Source organism: Adelges cooleyi, unplaced genomic scaffold, assembly GCF_023614345.1.
Source record: "Adelges cooleyi isolate 19-005CV unplaced genomic scaffold, UGA_ACOO_1.1 ACOO_flye_CR_arks_rails_tigmint_CR_PRNA_108, whole genome shotgun sequence".
Classification (NCBI taxonomy): domain Eukaryota; kingdom Metazoa; phylum Arthropoda; class Insecta; order Hemiptera; family Adelgidae; genus Adelges; species Adelges cooleyi.
The window spans coordinates 16,052,988-16,072,990 of NW_026095761.1; the positions used below are offsets into that span (position 1 = coordinate 16,052,988).

General features: G+C 29.0%; 2 protein-coding genes and 1 long non-coding RNA gene across 8 annotated transcripts; 2 read left to right on the forward strand and 1 right to left on the reverse strand.

Moving 5' to 3' along the window:
• Window positions 1-74: 74 nt before the first annotated feature.
• Window positions 75-6,597, forward strand: LOC126847450 (putative inorganic phosphate cotransporter). Of its 3 annotated transcripts, XM_050587675.1 has the most exons (8): window positions 79-401; window positions 474-515; window positions 2,966-3,099; window positions 4,377-4,607; window positions 5,262-5,570; window positions 5,641-5,790; window positions 5,882-6,259; window positions 6,339-6,597. In XM_050587675.1, exons 2-8 carry the CDS (start codon window positions 482-484, stop codon window positions 6,501-6,503), a joined length of 1,401 nt encoding a protein of 466 aa, XP_050443632.1. In that variant the 5' UTR covers window positions 79-401; window positions 474-481; the 3' UTR covers window positions 6,504-6,597. The 3 variants fall into 3 exon arrangements, with proteins under 3 accessions (XP_050443633.1, XP_050443632.1, XP_050443631.1); XM_050587676.1 differs by lacking the exon at window positions 2,966-3,099 and having other exon boundaries at window positions 75-401; XM_050587674.1 differs by lacking the exons at window positions 79-401; window positions 474-515 and adding an exon at window positions 2,126-2,600.
• Window positions 6,598-8,100: 1,503 nt separating this feature from the next.
• Window positions 8,101-14,621, forward strand: LOC126847451 (putative inorganic phosphate cotransporter). Of its 4 annotated transcripts, XM_050587681.1 has the most exons (8): window positions 8,102-8,282; window positions 10,913-11,046; window positions 11,581-11,811; window positions 12,309-12,617; window positions 13,294-13,443; window positions 13,547-13,921; window positions 14,225-14,243; window positions 14,313-14,621. In XM_050587681.1, exons 1-8 carry the CDS (start codon window positions 8,252-8,254, stop codon window positions 14,387-14,389), a joined length of 1,326 nt encoding a protein of 441 aa, XP_050443638.1. In that variant the 5' UTR covers window positions 8,102-8,251; the 3' UTR covers window positions 14,390-14,621. The 4 variants fall into 4 exon arrangements, with proteins under 4 accessions (XP_050443635.1, XP_050443638.1, XP_050443634.1 ...); XM_050587678.1 differs by having other exon boundaries at window positions 8,101-8,282; window positions 13,297-13,443; window positions 14,225-14,621; XM_050587677.1 differs by having other exon boundaries at window positions 8,108-8,282; window positions 14,225-14,621.
• A 4,329-nt stretch (window positions 14,622-18,950) lies between these two features.
• LOC126847453 (uncharacterized) lies at window positions 18,951-19,984 on the reverse strand. Its single transcript, XR_007687066.1, has 2 exons — window positions 19,665-19,984; window positions 18,951-19,526 (listed from the first exon to the last, which is right to left on the reverse strand). It is a non-coding gene; the product is annotated as an uncharacterized LOC126847453 (long non-coding RNA).
• Window positions 19,985-20,003: the final 19 nt, after the last annotated feature.

Consider the following 20,003-nt stretch of genomic DNA (forward strand, 5'->3'; position numbering starts at 1 on the left):
GATAATTAAATATTTTTTACGTAAACGTGTGATAGTTATCTGCTGCTGTTATTCTCAGTATTTTTTATTTTAAGGCGTTAATCACGTTTTTAACTCTGCTCGTCCGATAAACATTGAACCGGAATGTTTTTTGAACAAATAAGTCAAAACTCGAAGACAGAATACGTCGATATTAGACACTGGCCTTAACTGTAACTATCGCTTCTTAATTTGTATGCTAAATTAATTTTAACGTTAACACAAGTTTCTAAATGACAACAACAATAGTCGATAGCTTTTATACCGTGTTATTGCGTATGACCCGTTGAGCAATGCCACCGCAGCTGTGAATGGGAAGTGGAAATCACAAATGGATGTTGTACCTACCTGAGAGATTTAATGTGAAATCGATTTGTTTTACTGTAACCGATCTATGCTTGCTGTGTGTTATTAGTATATAATAATATAGAGTTTATGTTTTTCATTCTTCTCAGACGAAATTATGGACGATCAAGGACAACAACCGGAAAATACAAGTAAACAATTAATCTTACAATAATTGAGTAAAACGAAAGTTTATAAAATAACCTAATTGTGATTGTTTTACCAAGTTCGACCAATAGCGTATTCACTCAAGGTTTCAACCTCAATATAAATTATAATTAATTACTTAAATTTCTTTAATTCTTATTTGATATTTTCCTTATGAACATTCGTTATTTATACTGAGCGTGGAAAATAACATTTACAGATCAATGATCATACAATTAAAAAAAATAAAAGTTTTAAGGTATTAATGTACCGTAAAACCATATTGTTACCAAATGCACCATAGAGAACAAATTTCAAAATTAAATCTATGCTAATATTAGTAACCAATTTGCAATTTTTTGTTATCCAAAGTATAGAATTTGTAATTTATTCAGAAATTGACCCAATTGCTTAAAACAGTTAAAAATTTTGATCGCAACATTACATTTTAACATTTGTTTAACAACTTGTATACTAAAGTTCCAGTTATAGAAGATGATTAAAATAGCCTTGACACAAAAGTTTTATAAAAAATGTACATAAAACAATTTATACTCGATACTGAGACCAATTTAAATGTTTTGACTATGTATAAATGATGCAAAAATGTATAGGACTTTTTTTGAATGTAGTAAACAAGTTTTTATTACAACTGTATTTTAAAAATATACATAGAACAGTTATGAAATAAAACTATTGACATAATCATTTTTTTTTTTTGTAAAAAGAGAAGATAAAAGTTTAACTTTTAAAATGTATAAATAAAAGTTAACTGTTAAACCTCATTTTGTAAGCGGTCAAAATGTGTAATAGGTGTGACGAACAACAAAAATACCTAAAAGAAGACTTAAGTAGACAATATTAGGCTACTTGAAAAATGTAAGCTTTAAGACATAAAAATACAGTAAATTCCCACTTTATTGTTAGGAACTGTGACTAAAACAATAGCTAAAACCCGATAAGAAAACTACTTAATAAGTTTAACGTTTTAACATTTGAATTGTAAATTTTACAATAATCTACGATTTAATGCAATTAGTGATTAACATTATAATATATACTTATATAAAACCTATTGCGAGGCCGTATATTCCATTAAAAATGACGATTGAAGTCGCTGATTGTAAAATGAAGGGTAATATCTTTTTATTTTGAAAAATAGGAATTGGAATGAGTTACATATTCTATTGAAAAAACCACAACATAACCTATTTAAAAATATATTTTTCTTTTTTTAATTTATATAAATATTTAGATCCAATTACATTTTATTGAAATCTAGATTAAAAACCCGATCATTCCAATTCACAACTGTTATCTAGGTTGGTCATTCACGTTAAATAGAGTAATTAAATACTATAGATTAGGCATTATTGTAAACGTTATTTTTAGGAAGGAGTGGGTTCCCTTCCTCCTTCCTATTTATTTACTCTTTTAAAAAATAATTCGTTCTTCTTCTTGTTTGTATACTATATAAATTTGTTCCATACAAATAGTTTATCAAAACAAAGAATGAATAATTCGCATAATTTATTTTAGTTTAATAATAATAAATAAATAAAAATAATAAATTAGAAAAACAGAAATAGATTCAATAATTAAATAGTAAATATAAAAAAATGTTCAATAAACAATCTGGATTCTAATTATGCCTTTTTGGGGATTTAAGGCTCCTAGTACAGATATAGTCACTAGTCAGGCTACTAAAAATATATAATTATAATAATAAACCATGCAATATCTATAAGCAAACAACAGTGTACATCAGAACCATTATAATCAGCAACTAGGGGTATCGTTATTCGTTTTATCGGTATTACTATTATGAGCTATAAAAAACCCGACAACCTATCACAGCCTATTGAAGATTATTTATTGAAATTGTAGCTAGTGACGAACATTGATAGCACGTTGATAATAATAATTACGTGTGGAAAATCGTAAAATATTATTACAATTTGAGTGAAATTTACTACGGGACAGTAAATATTAAATTATCAAATATACTATGTATGATTTAAATCTCCACTGTATTTGGAATCCAAGATCTTAAATGTCCGACCAGGTCGTTTTGCTTACATCTTCCACTGGTACGTACAGACTTCAAACACCTTCTTACTGTGTCTTTAACCGAAAATATTTTATTAATGATTTTTAACATTAATTGTTAACACTCTTTCAAAAGACAATAGCGTACATTAGAATTGTTTGGTTTTTGTAACTACTGTAATAGCCGTTAGAACCCAATACATTCGGATTAGCATAACATGGACATCGTAGGCGTTTATGCACTAATGGCATACACTTCACAACAGTTGATATGTAAATTTCTTAGGCGTTTGGAACAATTTCAACTTTAAAATATCACATAACTACTCGGTATTGTGCTGCGTGATAACGGCAGTCTACGACCAACATAATATGTACGACTTATCGATTTTTGTAAATTTCGCAGAACGATGGGGAGTTCGGCATACCCAAATTATTCTCATGTTCTTATGCATGATGATCGCATACGCGTTAAGAATGAACCTGGCGGTGGCCATTGTGGCCATGACTGACAAATCGGGCACCAACAAAGACTTTACTGTAAGTAATAATTTGCGAATACAATTTAAAATGTAATAACGAGAAGAGGACGTCACGCCATTGGTATTTGGTGCATAAAGAAAACACCTCGAGGTAAGACTCGAGACAATTATTACGCCGATCGAGCAAAACAAATGGTATACTGCTAAAAAAAAAAAAAAAATTACATACCTATTTTAAATCTTTGAAGTATTAATACTGTTTTTAAATAAGTGTTTTTCATTCAAAAGTAAGAAAGTAGTATACTAGATAACATTGCCAAAACAAATTGTAGTGACATGAAATATACCTTAAAATTGACAGTTGTTTACCGAAGGGAATTAAGATATTGCTTTTAACTAAAAATACAATTTATTTTCGAACAAATTTAACAGAAGATAGCGTATGTACAATATAGATTAATACGAATAAGTAATGTCTAAAAAAATATATTCATATCACCATTAAATAAGTATAAATATAATACTTCCTAATTAATTTTATTCCGTTATAAGAGTATTGAACATTAGTGTTAAGAGGTAAAAGTAAAACTCAAATTGTAATAATAATTGTTTGGCTGCATCTGTATTTGATTTAATTTTTAGTGCCTATATCTACTACGTTGGCATATCATGAGTGCTATGTATACATCGAAGTTTAAGTATTGCGAATATAGTTGGGAAATGTCAGCAAATTTATTCAAACTGTGATTTTGACAGCCTTGTGCGTGTTATCACTCTAACTAATAAACCGATTTCCTTAGTTTACATTCTATAATGTAGAAAAAAAATGTATATTAAACATCAAAACAAATGATATTTGTATGACAATTATTAACCGTCGACATTTAACCACGTTATTCTGGTTCGATTTAAATTTTAAACTTACTTAGCTTAAGTATTGTATTTATACGTGTTAATGTGTCAATGTGGGAGTAGTAACGCTAAAGTACATAAGTATTATGCAGTAACTAAAGCAAATTCAAGAATTTGTGGTTGCTATTCTCATAACTACATAATATATTAACATTATCTACACATAACAAATTATAATAGTTTTTATTTTATTATGTATTGTAATGTTATTTACAAAATAAATATGCACGAAAGTTATTCAATAATTATGATTTATGCTTTCGGAAGAAATCTAAAAGCAGACTTCCATTAAATTGTTTTTTCATACCAATAAAACTTAAAAATAAATAACACGACGTGGCTTCCTTTTATGTATTATTTAATTAAGTTGTTACCTCAACCACTCGTACCTACTTAGATGTAATAATTCGTTTTTATTTCTAGACTTTTGATTGGGATAAGCGAACACAAGCTATGGTACTGACTTCGTTCTTCTGGGGCTATTTGATTACCCAAGTGTTCGCTGGACAAATGTCGGAAAAATATGGACCTAAATTGTTTTTGGCCGGAGCCATTGGTGTAAATGGTATTTTAGCATTAGGAACTCCTGCAGCGGCTATACATGGCGGTGTAGTAGCCATGTGTGCGAATCGAATGATCCAAGGAATGGCACAGGTGAGCAGTCCCATATAAGTAATTAATGACGACATCAAATAAAATGACTTAAAGCGAGAAGACTTTACAAGTTTAATAAATCCCAGCCTCGTCTAACTGAAGCTCCATTCAACAAAACTATTCGGTTTAGTTAAGGTTCACCTTTTTCATAATATGTATTTCATAATTATAGTTTACCATAAAAGGAGTGGACAATTTTTCTTAATTTTCCTTTTTAGAATGAACTACGCTTAAAACGGAAATTAATAAGTTGTCCTGCACTGTGCTGGCTTTTATTATATTATCCCAGACTGCAAAGTATAGAATAGATAATTCGAAAATATTGTGATACCCAATGTTCTAATAATATATTTGGCCCATAAACAGTTTAAATCATTTTTACTCTATTTTGTTTGTACTATATGGAATATTTGTACACTACATAGCTGTATATATGTATATATATATATATAGTTGAAAATTTTGGAAAATCTCCTTTCCTCACTGTTCCTATAGTATAAAACTGAAACAACGTTTTTTTTTGGGGGGGGGGGGGTACTAATTTTAATACCATGTGCTAAATACACCCAAACTCCGTCTCAACTACGCCTATGATGATACTTACACCGTTAACGAGAGTGTACCTCATAGTTTTTGTCATGTATGTTTTTATAGGGGTTTATATATCCTTCAATCAACGTTTTATTATCAAAATGGGCGCCGTTGACAGAGAAAAGTCGTATATTTTCGTTTGTATTTAGTGGGATCATATTCGGACCGTTGATTATGTTGCCAGTGGCCGGTTTGCTGGCTGGAAGTCCTGGAGGTTGGCCGTCTATATTTTACTTTACTGGTATCGTGTCAATGTTGTGGGTACTTGTTTGGTATTTTTACGGTGTCAATAGCCCATCAGAACACAAGACCATCAGTGCAGAAGAAAAACGGTACATCACCAGTTCGTTGAGCAACTCCATGTCCAAAAAGGTAACTGCAATCTACCAATAATAATGCGTCATGTCTCATGTATATACTAAATTTGTTACGATTATTGTAGAAACTACCTACTCCGTGGGGCAAAATAGTGACTTCAGTGCCCATGTGGGCAATCCTTGTCGCGCATTTCAGTCAGAATTGGGGCTTTTGGACTTTACTGAACAACACACCTACTTACATCAACGAAATTCTCAAGTTTAATATAAAATCGGTTAGAGAACAGTCTGTTTAGTTGAATTTTTCGATGGCGAATAATTATTATTGTCTAATAATTAAAGATCCTATTATGTATGGTTGCATAGAACGGAATTCTGTCTGCACTGCCATACTTAACCATGTGGCTGATGACTATAGCTATCTCTTGGATTAGCGACTACATCAACAAACGTCAGTACATGACGATCACAGCGCAGAGGAAAATGTGGAACACCGTTGCACACTGGGGTGGAGCATTGGCTTTATTTTCGCTGTACATGTTCGATACGTCCACCGTGGAAGTTTTGTTTCTGTTGACAGCTGCGTTGACTCTGAACAGTGGAGTTTACTCGGGATTCTTAGCTAATCATTTAGATTTGGCACCAAATTTTGCCGGGACATTAATGGGCATTACCAACAGTTTGGCAAACGTCACGTCCATTATGGGACCACTACTTGTCGGATTTATGGTCGATAAAGATAATGTAAGATGCTCATAAGTCATAATGAATAAATAACGAGAAAAAATTATAGTAATATAACAACGATGCATTTTTTCGTTAGCCCACGAAAGAACAATGGGGACTTGTATTTTTACTATCAGGCGGTGTTTTCTTCGTCGGAAATTTGTTCTACATTATATTCGGTTCGGCTGAAACCCAACAATGGAATAATTCGATAACCGACCAACCGAAGGAACTCACTAAAGAGGATAGCCCTAAATCATGATGGAATATTACTAAGTAATTTAATGAGTCTTTTTAAATTAGTCATTTAGATTTTGTAATTAATAATACAATTGTTTAATTGTATGGTCTTACAACTTACTTGTTATTACTTTTTATTTTAATTAGATTTATCAAAAACCTAAGTAGTTTTAATTGTACCCATGTGAATATTCATTATTTATAATAATAAAGCAACATTTTTAGGTGTTATAAAATAAAGCAATACAATTATTTAAAATTTATAAATAAAAATTAAAAATAATTAAAAGGAAATTAATGTGGATTGTAGTATAAAGAAAACCTTCTAGAAAAAACTTAAGCACTTGTGGTAATTATAAGAAATTAATAAAATAATGAAATATTTAAATAACCCGTTAACCACAAAAAAGTTATTAAAATTTTTAAAAAATTAGAAATTATGAGATGGTCAGAAATAGTAAAATGTAAAAATGGCGAGTAAAAATAATACTCTACAGCGCGCTGCCGCGTTACGTATTTCGGTAGCAATGTTACCATCATCAGCGCATATAACTGACTTCTGTACACATACTTTGTGTATACCTACTTAGAGTCAGTCATCTATAAAATACTATCACTCAAAACATAAAAAATCCAAAATTACCGAAGTAATATACTCGTATGTAGATAGCTTATTATTTTTTCTTGAGTTACTAATTAAGCATAATGTATTCTTCAATATTTTGTGTACATTATCGGTTATGGAATTACACAACCAACAAAGTACTAGAGAAAAAGTATTATTACCAGCTATCAAAAAATAATACTAAATATCGCGAAGATTTGATAGAAATGTTTTTATAATATTTTTTATTAATGTTATGTAAATAATTATTACACGTCATAATCAAGAAAATTGTTTATTTTTATAATGTAGTAATGATCTGACGAATAAACTGTTTTTTCTTAATAACTTTTATAGTAAAAGCAATCACTCGGTGGGTAGGCGACATCATTTGTTGGTGTATAGATATCGTATAAATAACAATACAATTCGGTGATTAAATAACTTCACGCATCGCATAATTTAAAATACAGTGATGTATAAATTATGTAGATAATTAAATTTTTTAAAGACTGTTATTTGTTACTATTATTATTACTTGCGTTAAAATAATAATTGGGCTGCCCAATTTGGGCATAGATAATATAACGATAAACTGAACTTCAAAAATATGCATATTCAGTTATGACTCATTTTTCTCAAATAATATAACGTGACTTTTTACAATTAACATAGGTAAAATTAACAATCAACTAAAAGGTAGTATTCGAGGGCCTATTGGCTAGTGACATAATATAAATTATTAAACAGCAACTCTAATAATTTAAAAGCAATTACTACAGTAATTTTAAAAATATAAAAACTGTTAATGGTTCTCATGAAAAGTTAAGTTGTATGTAATACAATCTCATGATGAAGCGATTAACCTTCAAGGCCTCTTGATCTACATTCAAAACATAGGCGTTGTGGTTCTTATAGTTTTATGACATTAAATATAAAATGTTAATCCAATAGATCGGATTTCAATTATCTGGGACAATATAATGAACTAATACAAAGTATTACACAACATTCATTAAAAAATAAGAGGTGGAAATTGTATTAAGTTGTGTATTAATGATAATGCATTCATTTCATCTTCGACACGAAGTTGAAAAGGAATATTAGTTCTTTTCAATTTTATTTACGCCGTCTACAATTTTAAATACACCATAAATATATACCTAATGGAAAACATCAAACAGACCTCAAACACAAGTAAACTATTAAAAACAGTTTAATTTTAATTTGTATAATTTCTTATAAAAGCTTCAAAGGTCTCAGAGTAAAATTTTGTATAATATTTTACATAGATGTTTATAGTTTTAATTGCCTTAAAAGTGTACTTTTTTTAAGACTAGCGTGGCAACGTTGATTCAAGAAAGGACATAATTTTGTTATAATTAGCTGTACTTTTGGACATTTATTACGCTATATTATAAATTATTAGCATGCGCCTAACTATTAAGTTTATTATAGCTGCTAAATATCTAACGATTAAATTTTTACAACTGGATTCTGGAACTTACAGAGGGTACGTCTTGGCAATAGGTATTTACATTTAAAAGCTCTAAAATAGTAGATTATGTTGGGCCCTACACATATTAGTTTTGATATACTTGCTATATAAAAAAATATTAAAACTGTATTAGTATTAAGTACGGTTGAATGGGGGAGTTGTGTGTGGGAGTGACAATCTTTTCTGTAAATTGAACAAACCTGCCAAAAATGTTGCGCCAAAATTGTATGTTTTGTTTATAAATAGAAAATATCATAACGCAAATACGAACGAACTTTTGGAACACCCCCTCCAATTTTTTTAAAACTTACCCTGCATGTTACGACAAAAGAATGTTCTAAACATTTTTTTTTCAAAAATTTAGGTATAGTCGTATAAAGTATTTTTACTTTTTTTCTTTACTTTTTTTTTTCATAATTTTTGGCCATCAAAAAAAAAAAATGGTTAAAAATCCGTTTCTTTTGTAACATAATCTCATCTTTCTGAAAAAAATATTGATTTTTTTTTTAGTAACAGAAAATTATTAAATTTTAGTTTATAATCTAACAAGTTGGTGTTTTCGTGTTAACCAATATTTGAGAATTTATCTAATATTTTTTTTTTAGAAAGCTGAGCAATTTTTCATAAAATACATAAATTTAAAACTGGTTTCTAATTTTATGGAAAAATTTAAATGGAAAATTATCTTATTTTTACACATAATTATTTCAACTATTTTGATTATTGTGGTCGTTGTTTTTTACTTTCCTATGAATTTCCTTTTTTGTTTTTCTAAGCGTATATACAAACCATTCGAGTGTTTTAAGTTTTTATTTACAAACTCTTGTTATTAAAATGTACATTTAACAACTCCGAAAATTTACAGCTACCTTTTCATTTCAAAAAAATGTTAATATTTTTCCAATTCATACACTTTTTTGGTGGTCTTACAGTTTATACACAAACATATGATTTAACATTTATATCTAATTTTACCCCTATTAAACCCAACTAATTGAATTTTGACAGATGAGCAGTTAAAGTGATGTATAAAGTAATCTGTATCGCAAGAACTTATGGCTCAAAATGACTTAAAATTATCAACCCTAAAATTGTGCCACACAATTAGTTTTCCTAGCAGGGACATATTTTAAGCGCCTTGCCATTACTGGACCAACAATCAAAATAAAATGTTCTAATTAATCTCACTATTTTTAGAAAAATTATAGCAAAGCAGCAAATTTGAGGCTTTTTAAAATTTTAAAGTGAAAGTAAAATGTTTCAACTCTCCACCCTCTCAAAGACCAAAAAGACTAGATTAGATTACTATTACAAAATTGTATGTAATATTATAATATATGGTTCATAAATAAGCTGGTACTGAATTCCAAGTTATGTTCTTAATGGCAAATTTGAACTATTTAGTGGTATCTAACCACCCACTAAACTTTTTCTTCTTAAGAGGATCCGTCGTAGGCTTTAAGCTTGATAAACAATATTAGCTATATATGTTTTACGATGTTTATTATAATTAGATGATCAGTTTTTAATAGTCTTGATTTTTTTTTAATTAAATAAATATGTTTTGTTTATCAATGTACCAACATTTGTCGATAATTGATATTGGTAATACCATTTAATGAATACTGCTAAAATACAGTTTAAACATATTATGGACGACAGCTGATGATTTTACGAAAAACTTGACGATAGTGTGCAAGACTAGTATCTATTCGTTAGAAGTCTCTTCGTCAGCAACCGCCAATCTTCAACTGTAACTTGTACCATTCAAATTTCAATTTGTGTGCCTTCATATAAAAAAAAAAAATAAAAATAAAGATATTATTGTAATTATAGTAATACTGTCAACATTTGGTATTCTTTATTGCTATCATAATCATAGTAATATTATTTTTTATAATTAAATACAGAGAGATGTATGTAATCAGAAACGTATTAATTATATTTATCATATACCTACTTGTTTCTTTTTAGCAAGAACACATGATAGTTTTTTAAGCCACAAGCCAAAAAAACGTTTTTATTATTAATGATGATACGGAAATATATAATTGTCGTCCTATCCAAATCAACCAGTACACAATACTTTTAAAATTACCTTACTGATTTATTTATGAAGAAATCACTCTGTAAACTCAAATTAGTGAGTACTTTAGGATATGATAAGAAAACTACTATGAACACATAATATATGCATTTACAAATACAAAATTGTGTCGAAACATCTATTATTTTAACGTTATGACTCACAATCAGTACCAGTGTGTACAACGCCGGTCTATATAAGACTATAATGTTGGACTATTCATCACCAAACTGTTTTTTTTAGAAAAATGGGGAGTAAGACACACCCAAATGGGTTTAATGTTTTGTTGCATGTCAATCGGATATGCGTTAAGAACAAATATGGCTGTGGCTATTGTAGCAATGACCGACAAACAACATGCCAATAAGGATTTCAGTGTAAGTAGTAAAGGGGTTACTAGAGTAGCCTTCATCCTCGGTCCCTCCACATAGGTTAGGTTAATAATGGGTCCCTAACTCTTCCTATTCCTCTCCCTTTCGCTAAAAACCAGTATAATATTATAAGTAATAACAAATTCGAAAATCTACTTTTCAAAGACAACTTTACTATTATAATATACGTATCTATATCAAACATTACCGATTTGGTGACGATGACGTCCGCGACCAAAAACATATCTATGCCAAAATGATCTATCTAATTGAAATTATCTATGAACGTTATTCATTAGGCTATTCGACCGTCGATGCATAGTAAAAATCAGAACAAAATTAGGTATTTTTAATTTGTGAGTAGTTGCAAGAATATGATTCTTGCAACTACTTACGGGTTTTGAAGTTGGCCATCTAGTATTCTTGGAGAGACACCCGACCCTTATTTGGGAAGCGAGTATTGAATATATACAAAAAGCGTTCAGTTTGTAAATTAACAATAATCACTAAATGGTTTATTTTTTAAATTTAATTTTCTAGGTGTTTGATTGGAATGAAAAGACAAAGAGTGTGATACTAAGTTCGTTCTTCTGGGGCTATTTTGTGACTCAAGTGTTCGCTGGACACATGGGTCAAAAATACGGTGCCAAATTGTTATTGGCCGGCGCTATTGGCATTAACGGTGTTATGACACTCGCCACTCCAGCAGTAGCATTACACGGTGGATACGTTGCTGTAATAGCAAGCCGTGTACTTCAAGGAATGGCGCAGGTAAAAAATATCATCGTAACTAACATTGCCCATTTCATCGAGTATTGTTAAACCATAATTTTTTTTTGTAAATCAACAGCAGCTGCCAGCTAAAACTTAAAAGGGGGTTGTCCGCCGAATAGTAAATTCGTACATTCTATATAAACGTATAAAGTACATTCGTGTGTTAGTGCAATAAATATAGGAAAAAATACTTGAAGAAATACTTATCTCTTATATTAACACTTATCTTTTGTAGTACAATAATTATTGTACAATCTATATTTAACTACCTATACTATTTATATCAACTTCATATCATACATTATGTAGTTAATTTTTATTATAACGTTATATTTCTATTAATTTTCCTTTTACTAATCTAGTAGCTGCTTACGTTTTTCACAATTAAATTAAAATATGTACACAATTTTCTGGCATATATATAAACTAGATACGTATATACCTACGTATACACGTTTGTAAATTCCTATCTAGTGTTATTTAACATTTTTTAGGGGTTTTTGTATCCTTCGATGAATGTTCTACTGTCAAAATGGGCGCCTTTGTCCGAGAAAAGCCGTATGTTTTCTTTTGTGTTCAGCGGCATTCAATTTGGCTCGATAGTGATTTTGTCAATATCGGGGTTCCTCGTCGAAAGCGTAGGAGGATGGCCATCGATATTTTACGTTTCTGGAGCCATTACTCTTATGTGGGTATGTGTTTGGTGTATATACGGTTGCAGTAGCCCTTCTGAACATAAAACTATTAGCGATGCAGAGAAAGAATACATTACGAGTTCACTAAGCAATACTGCATGTACAAAGGTAGGAAACTTTTTATGTACCTATACCTATAAATATATGACGTGTAAAATTACTAGTCTTATTTTTCTAATTTTATACTAGAATTTAGAATCTCATTAATCTTATGAATAAGGTTGATTTGGCCTACACTTCATTGAACAGGTAGTTTAGACATATCATCTTCAAGCTATAGGTTTGTAGTTACTAATTAGTGTCAAGTTAGGCATTATTGGATTGAAAAATAGATAATCAAAAAAATGTCTTGTAATTTTAGAATTTCACCATTTTAAATTAAGTAATTAAGTTAGCATTTAGCATAATGAAAACATTTAATAAAATAGGAATTATTTTATTAAATTTTAATAATAAAATTAATTGTTTATTCGAATAAGTATTACATTGGAGCTAAAAATCAGGTTCCAAAGAGTAAAATAAATGATACTCTAATTTTTTTATGTTTATATTTGAATTAATTCGCCTCTCTGTTTAGAAGTTTGGCATAAATGCAGTTATGATCACAAAAGGTATTTTGATTATTTTCCTCCATTGACGTTAAAAATTATGACGAAGTCTGATTAAGTCGGCGAAACTCACTTAATAAGTTATTTATAAAACCCTAATTTTCTTATAAAAGTGTCTTAACAGTTAATTCTTAACAATTATAAAGGTAATTATATTAATTCTCTAACTGTTTTAGAAGATACCAACACCTTGGCGTAAAATATGTACGTCATTACCTGTGTGGGCGATTCTTATCGCACATTTGGCTGAAAATTGGGGATTTTGGATTTTAGTCATGGACATGCCTTCGTACGTGCGGTTCGTCTTAAAATTCGACATAAAATCAGTAAGTGATCATTTTGATAAAAACTGTAAGAAACCAAAATTATTGCAAATTATACACTGAACTGTAAACATAATACAGGATTTCTTTCGCTATCTTTCAACAGAACGGCTTCCTATCCGCACTTCCGTATTTGACCACATGGATGACAATGTTAGTCTTTTCTTGGATAAGTGACTGTATTAGCAAAAAAAATTGTATTTCCAACACGGTACAAAGGAAAATGTGGAACAGTATATCACACTGGGGCGGAGCATTGGCTCTGTTTTCACTCTATATGTTTGACACGTCTGTTACGGGAGCCATGTTCCTGTTGACAGCCGCGTTAACTCTAAACAGCGGCGTTTTTACCGGATTCCTGTCCAATCACTTGGATCTGGCACCAAATTTTGCGGGCACGTTAATGGGCATAACCAACAGTTTGGCAAATTTGACAGCCATTGCCGGATCGTTACTAGTAGGATTTATCGTCACAGAAAGTGTAAGGATTAAATCATATTTTATTCGAGCACCGTTTTTAAACAAAATTATGACAAATTGGAAATTTGTATTAATAGTCTTTTTTTCTTATCCATATTGATTATTGGCTATTGAGATCATATTATTACCTTTAGCATATTTTTACCACATGTAAATCCAAAACTCAAGCAGTCATTAATTTAATAAAAGCAAGACATATAGTCTTAAGATAAACGCCAGAATTTAATTTTAAATTCGTTATAAAGAGTATTAGCATTGTACTCGTATAATTTGTAACTACATGAATGTTAAACATTTTTTTCAGAGCAACAAAGACCAATGGGGTATAGTGTTTTTAATTTCGGCCATCGTATTTTTTGCCGGCAACTTATTCTATATTGTTTTCGGGACAGCCAAAACGCAATCGTGGAATTATACTTCAGAGAACCAGAAAGAAGAAAAAACTGAAGAGGATAACGCGATACTGTGATTTTTAATTATATATTTATTAGTTCTAACATATTACTAATGGATAATTTTATCCATTAGACATTCAAAAACTCTTGTTTTGAGATTTATACACTGAATAACTATACATAAATGATTATACATTTTAAGCAGGATTATAAAATTACAGCAATTTACCTAATTTACACTATAGATAAAATTAGGAATTAGTCGACTAAATTATTATTTGGTTGAAAAAATAATAGCCTATTCAAATAAACCACTAATAATATTATTCGATAACAAATTTATTAAAATATTTTTGAGCTTCGACTCGAGGAGATGTTTTATTCGAATAATCTTATTTTTCAAATTAGGTATTAAAATAAAATGTTAAGCTAAATTTTTGACTAGAAGCCAACTAAAATATTAAAGGGAGAAATGTTTGAAATTTATAACTTACATATATACTAACTAATGCTGCCATATGAAATATAAAGAATTTTGAGATCTGTTATGAAATTAAGAAAAAATTGAATAAAAAAATGCCTCTTTGACATAGGCGGAGATTTCATTAATTTTTTGGGGGGGCTAGCATTTTTCTACCTAAAATGACCAGCAAGGGATTTACACTCCTAAATTATTAATATATAATACTATATAACATTACAAATGTATAAATAAAAAACATTATAATTATAATATAATATTTGTATATTATTTAAGTAAATACATATTATTTTAAGGCCTATTCTTAGATCCAAATATATCAATAATTTTTTCTACATCAATATTTAAATCGTTTTCAATGTATAATATGGATGAATTATTAAACCTGTCTTGCAACCATGTCAGGTAACCATGTCTTAATTTTGCGCATAGCTAAAAAGCTGCGTTCGCATGTAGCTGAACTAATTGGCAAAGACAAGGCGACTTGAAATAATTTGAATAAGCTGGGAAATACATTTAGGGTTAGAGCCTTTTGAATTTTATCAATATTTATTGCGTTTTTTGAAAAATGTATAACTTTATTCAGCACTTGAATTAAAATTAAATGATAACATTACTAAAAACATTGTTATAATGATTTGCCGTTTTAGAACTAAAATAATTTTCATAATTTATTCTTATAAATAATTTTAGTTTTTACTCCATTTAATTAAGGAATTTATTACTTTGATAAGTGATCAAATAATTGGGGGGGGCTATTGATAATTTTGGGGGTGCTAAGCCCCCCCCCCAATCTCCGCCTATGCTCTTTGAAATACATTTTTGGAAATTATTCAAACGTACTTACCACGCTGAAAATAGTAAACACAATACAACGGCATTACAACGTAGAGAAAGTCTGAGACCAGATTAGGATAAAATATTTTTAAGAGTGCTTCCCTCTTTCTATTAGGACCACTGAATATACTACTGTTGTTATTTTTTTGTATTTGTTTGAATGATACTTCTTATTAACAGAATAAACATACCAAATTAGATGTGATGTGTTTTTAAATTAACCTACGTCACGAAAAATGGCAATAAGAAATAAAATATTCTTGAGTTGTGACTTGTGTTGAATACTACTCAGTTCATTTTTATTTTATGTCAATGAATTTACTAATAAGTCTAACGAACTTGGATAAGAGTGCGCTGCGATCATTTCTAATAATCACCAATTGAAAAATCTAATTTCGTTTTAATTTGGCACTTTGAATCTTCAATCTATTTGTCCTCCTCAGTTCCCTTTGTAGTAGTAATAACAATATAACACTTATTCTCACCACTACATAATATAGGTTACTGCCTTTATTTAAGTATACAAAAAAAAAAAAAAATATGGATGTCCATAAATCCACCTTAGTAACAGTATAATATGTTACAGTCAACTTTGTATATTTTAAGCAATGAGAGGCAAAATATAATAAGAGAAAAGCTACGTTATCAAAAGATCTGTTCTAAAATAGTTAGAACTTAGAAATTAGGTATAGGCATCTTTTTGAAAATTTTAATTTAAAGATTAAACTGTAATGTATAATTATTAGTTTAAAATTTAGGACTGTTTTTTTTAGTACATCACAGTGTCCTTGACAGCGATTAAATATTTTTTTATCTTAACATACTAGCTACGCAGATTACGTTTTATACGGTCCATAGTGGTTTTACAGCAAAAACACCATTATAATATCGAAACATGACAACATTTCTCAAATGTCATATACAATTAAAAAAAAAAAAAAAAGTTGGTACTTTTAAAAATAAATGTGGTTTCTTTGCTAGGTTTATCAAAAAAACGATATGACATTATCACCAAAATCTTGTTATCTTTTGTTTCCTTAAAAGTATTATTGCTCTTAACTTATCAAGGAGCAAATAAAATGCATTCTTCATAGTTAGGTATGTTTTAACGCTGGACAATTGGGTGTATAACGTCCTGTTAAGACTTACCTAAAACTCATAAAATTACAGTAAATTCAATCATTAACCATTCATACAATATAATAAAATAAAAATATTCCAAGGTCAAAATTAAAATCCTTGCCCTAGTATCCTAGTACAGTTATTATTACCTTTGTAATATTAAAATCAGCCGTAGGTCGTAGCATATTCATTATTCATACATCACTTCTATGGCGATACCAAAAAAATAACATATACTTTTATGCGTATTTGGCAAGTACCAAATAATACAACTCGTTAATTCCCCATTTTAAAAAATAATTGTATTATTATTATAACCAATAGATTACGTAGTGATGAAACGAGTAAATATACATTTTGTGTTATATTTTAATCCAAAAATCACCTTCAAGTACAGAATTTTGATCGTTGATCCTTACTGCTTCCACGTAATTTATGTAAAAACTTATTTCTTTTTAGATTCAATTATTTAAATTCAGCATACTGTGAATCCATAATCTGCATCAAGTGAAAATATTTGGGGAGGGTATATTATTGCATTAACGACCTTTTCTTCTATAATTACAATATACAATAATTTATGGGACATGTCGACGGCCTAATTCGCAATTGTCGTAAAATAATGACTACTTTCCAGGAGAGACGAAAAAAGATATATATAGCATTAAAGAAACGCAAATAATTCAACAAATTAAACGTTCAATTTAATATCAGAACGCATATTATGGTAAAAATGATTTTAATCAAGTTTTTCTAAAAATAATATTAAAATTTTTTTTTTCTATGATCATATTGTATTATTTTTCTGTTTTTGCACTAAATATAAAAATAAAAAACAAATCAATAAATAAATACAAGAAAGACTGTATTCGTTTAGCGCTCCTTAAGTTGCCCAACCTAAAACACAGTAAACTTATATTTAGTTTTTAAACAGTAAAAAAGAAGTGTTAATTAACGCCCAAGTAGAGTGCAAAGCTATGATTTATTGAGTATTTTCATATATGTATACCACAACCACATAAAATTATTTTAATCGGCTTTTCCCAAAAAAAAAAAAACGCATATAACATGCATTACTATTGCTGACTGCATTAAAACGATACATATATGATATGTATACAGATCCGAAACATAATAGTAATATTATGATTACATATTATATTGGTATATTTAATATAAACTTTAATATAAGTGTCGCCTGTTGTGGTGAACAGGGGACTTGCAAACACAAGTCCAACAGTTCAGCTGTGAGGGATTGCCTCGCCTGAGGGCACACAGGGGACCCGGATTTGGGTCCAACAGCTTTGCTGTGACCACAACGACCAACCTCAGATGGCGAATGTAGAACATTTGGACGATAGGACTAAGTAGACCAATACATATACCTGATTTATATACATGTGTGCGTACCTCATATGTTACTTGGATGACATGATATCTGTCAACAAATATTTTCTTTGGACACCAATATCTGACAACGAGCTCGGTAGTACATGAATCAGTAATAGTTGAAAAATGACAATAAATTTCTTAAGAATGTCCTTTATAGAAAGTAAAATAAATTCATCATACAAGGATTAGCCCCAAGTACTGAACAATAATTTAAAATTAGTATCATATACTATGCCGAGCATTACATTTTGGCATAGTGTTTGGATTCTTTCTTTTTCACTGAATAAGTTCAGTTCCAACTTTTAAATAATTTATTTAACATTCATTCTCACAGAATAAAATTAATTCTTTCAAAATGATTTTTTTTATATTTTAAAAAAACTTTTTGCTTAAATTAATGATTAATTTTTTTTAAAAAATACTGTCATATAATTGGAAAAATTTGCATCACAGTTTATCTTTTTAGTGAATGTTCCAAACACTATTTTTGAATTAGAATGCAGCCAGAGATATTTAGATAAATCATACTTTAATAAACTAGGTGGTATGACTTTTTTTATTTACGATGAGAAAGTAGTGAGTATAAAAGTAGTAGATTACAAATTGTTCTTAGGAAAAATATTTAAGGTAAAATCAATTTCATTCTAAAATGTGTTCACGACTTTGAGATGCATTTAGAATAAAAAATTAGGTACTCACCTATTTTTCTAGAGGTATCACTTGATATAAAATAATTGAACCAGTTTTTTTTCACAATTATGTGCTTACATTTATTTAAAAAAAAAAAAGAATTACGCACAGTGTTTAATCAAATATCTTAGTTAAAATATTTGATATTGTGCACCGTTTTGTATATTATTATATTATAATAAAACAAATAATATTATTCTTACCTTGAATTATACATCATACATACGTACTTAATACATAGTCAATAAAAATAATGTAATGATAGATAATTGTGTTAGATGATTTAGAGTAATATAATTTTTTACAATAATAATAAATTTGCTAAATCTATTTGGTTAGTATTAATGAAACCTTATTCATTATGCTTATAATTGTATTTAAAAAAAAATGCAAAACATACCGAAGATTTTAGAACTGGGCCATGTCATCTGAGATATCAGTCGGCATTTTACATTTTTACCTAAAAACACGCTATTTAGAGATATAGAATAACATAAAGTTTACTTTATCATATACAGTATACATGAGCATTAAGTACTTACTCATTCTCACAACATAACACTATATAATAAACAATTAAAACACATTCAACTTTTTTTTTTTTTACAAAGTAAAGTGGCTGTGCATTTTATGCCGAGCGCAGTTTATAAGAAATCCACGTCACACTAATAAATACTACCACACACGTTCTACAAAAAAAATGTACGTGTGACATTTAGTTCCAAACTATTTTTGGGAATATACAAAAAAAAAAATCAAGAAAAAAAATAAATTCAAAGAAAGAATAAAACGGGGGTTGAGAACATTTAAAATATAAAAGGACTTACTCTGATTTTTCACAGAAACTGGGTTTCAGTTATTATTCAATATTTTTCTTTTTTTTTTTCTGTAAACAAAACTGCGTGAATAGAAACGTGTCAATAATTGTTACTATTTTTTTTATATACTTGGGGATATCAAAAACTTCTGTAAATTATTTTTTATTTAATAAAGTAATAATTAAAAATTTACTTTGAATTTAAGTAGTAGTAACACAGTCCTAATACTATTTAGAAATTATTTGTATCTATTATTGGTTTTAATTTTTTTTTTTTTTTTAATATCAAATACACAATTTATTTTTGTTTGAATAAAAAAAAAAAAAAATTAACAACTTACAAAAGGGT

Bases quoted from the DNA above. Each gene is read 5' to 3' on its own strand.
- LOC126847450 (XM_050587674.1), top strand. From the start codon at position 2,564: ATGTCCGACCAGGTCGTTTTGCTTACATCTTCCACTG. The intron at 3,100-4,376 runs GTAAGTAATAAT...TTTTATTTCTAG, and splicing joins GCACCAACAAAGACTTTACT to ACTTTTGATTGGGATAAGCG. The intron at 5,791-5,881 runs GTTAGAGAACAG...ATGGTTGCATAG, and splicing joins TCAAGTTTAATATAAAATCG to AACGGAATTCTGTCTGCACT.
- LOC126847451 (XM_050587677.1), top strand. From the start codon at position 8,252: ATGGAAAACATCAAACAGACCTCAAACACAA. The intron at 12,618-13,293 runs GTAGGAAACTTT...TAACTGTTTTAG, and splicing joins GCAATACTGCATGTACAAAG to AAGATACCAACACCTTGGCG. The intron at 13,922-14,224 runs GTAAGGATTAAA...CATTTTTTTCAG, and splicing joins GATTTATCGTCACAGAAAGT to AGCAACAAAGACCAATGGGG.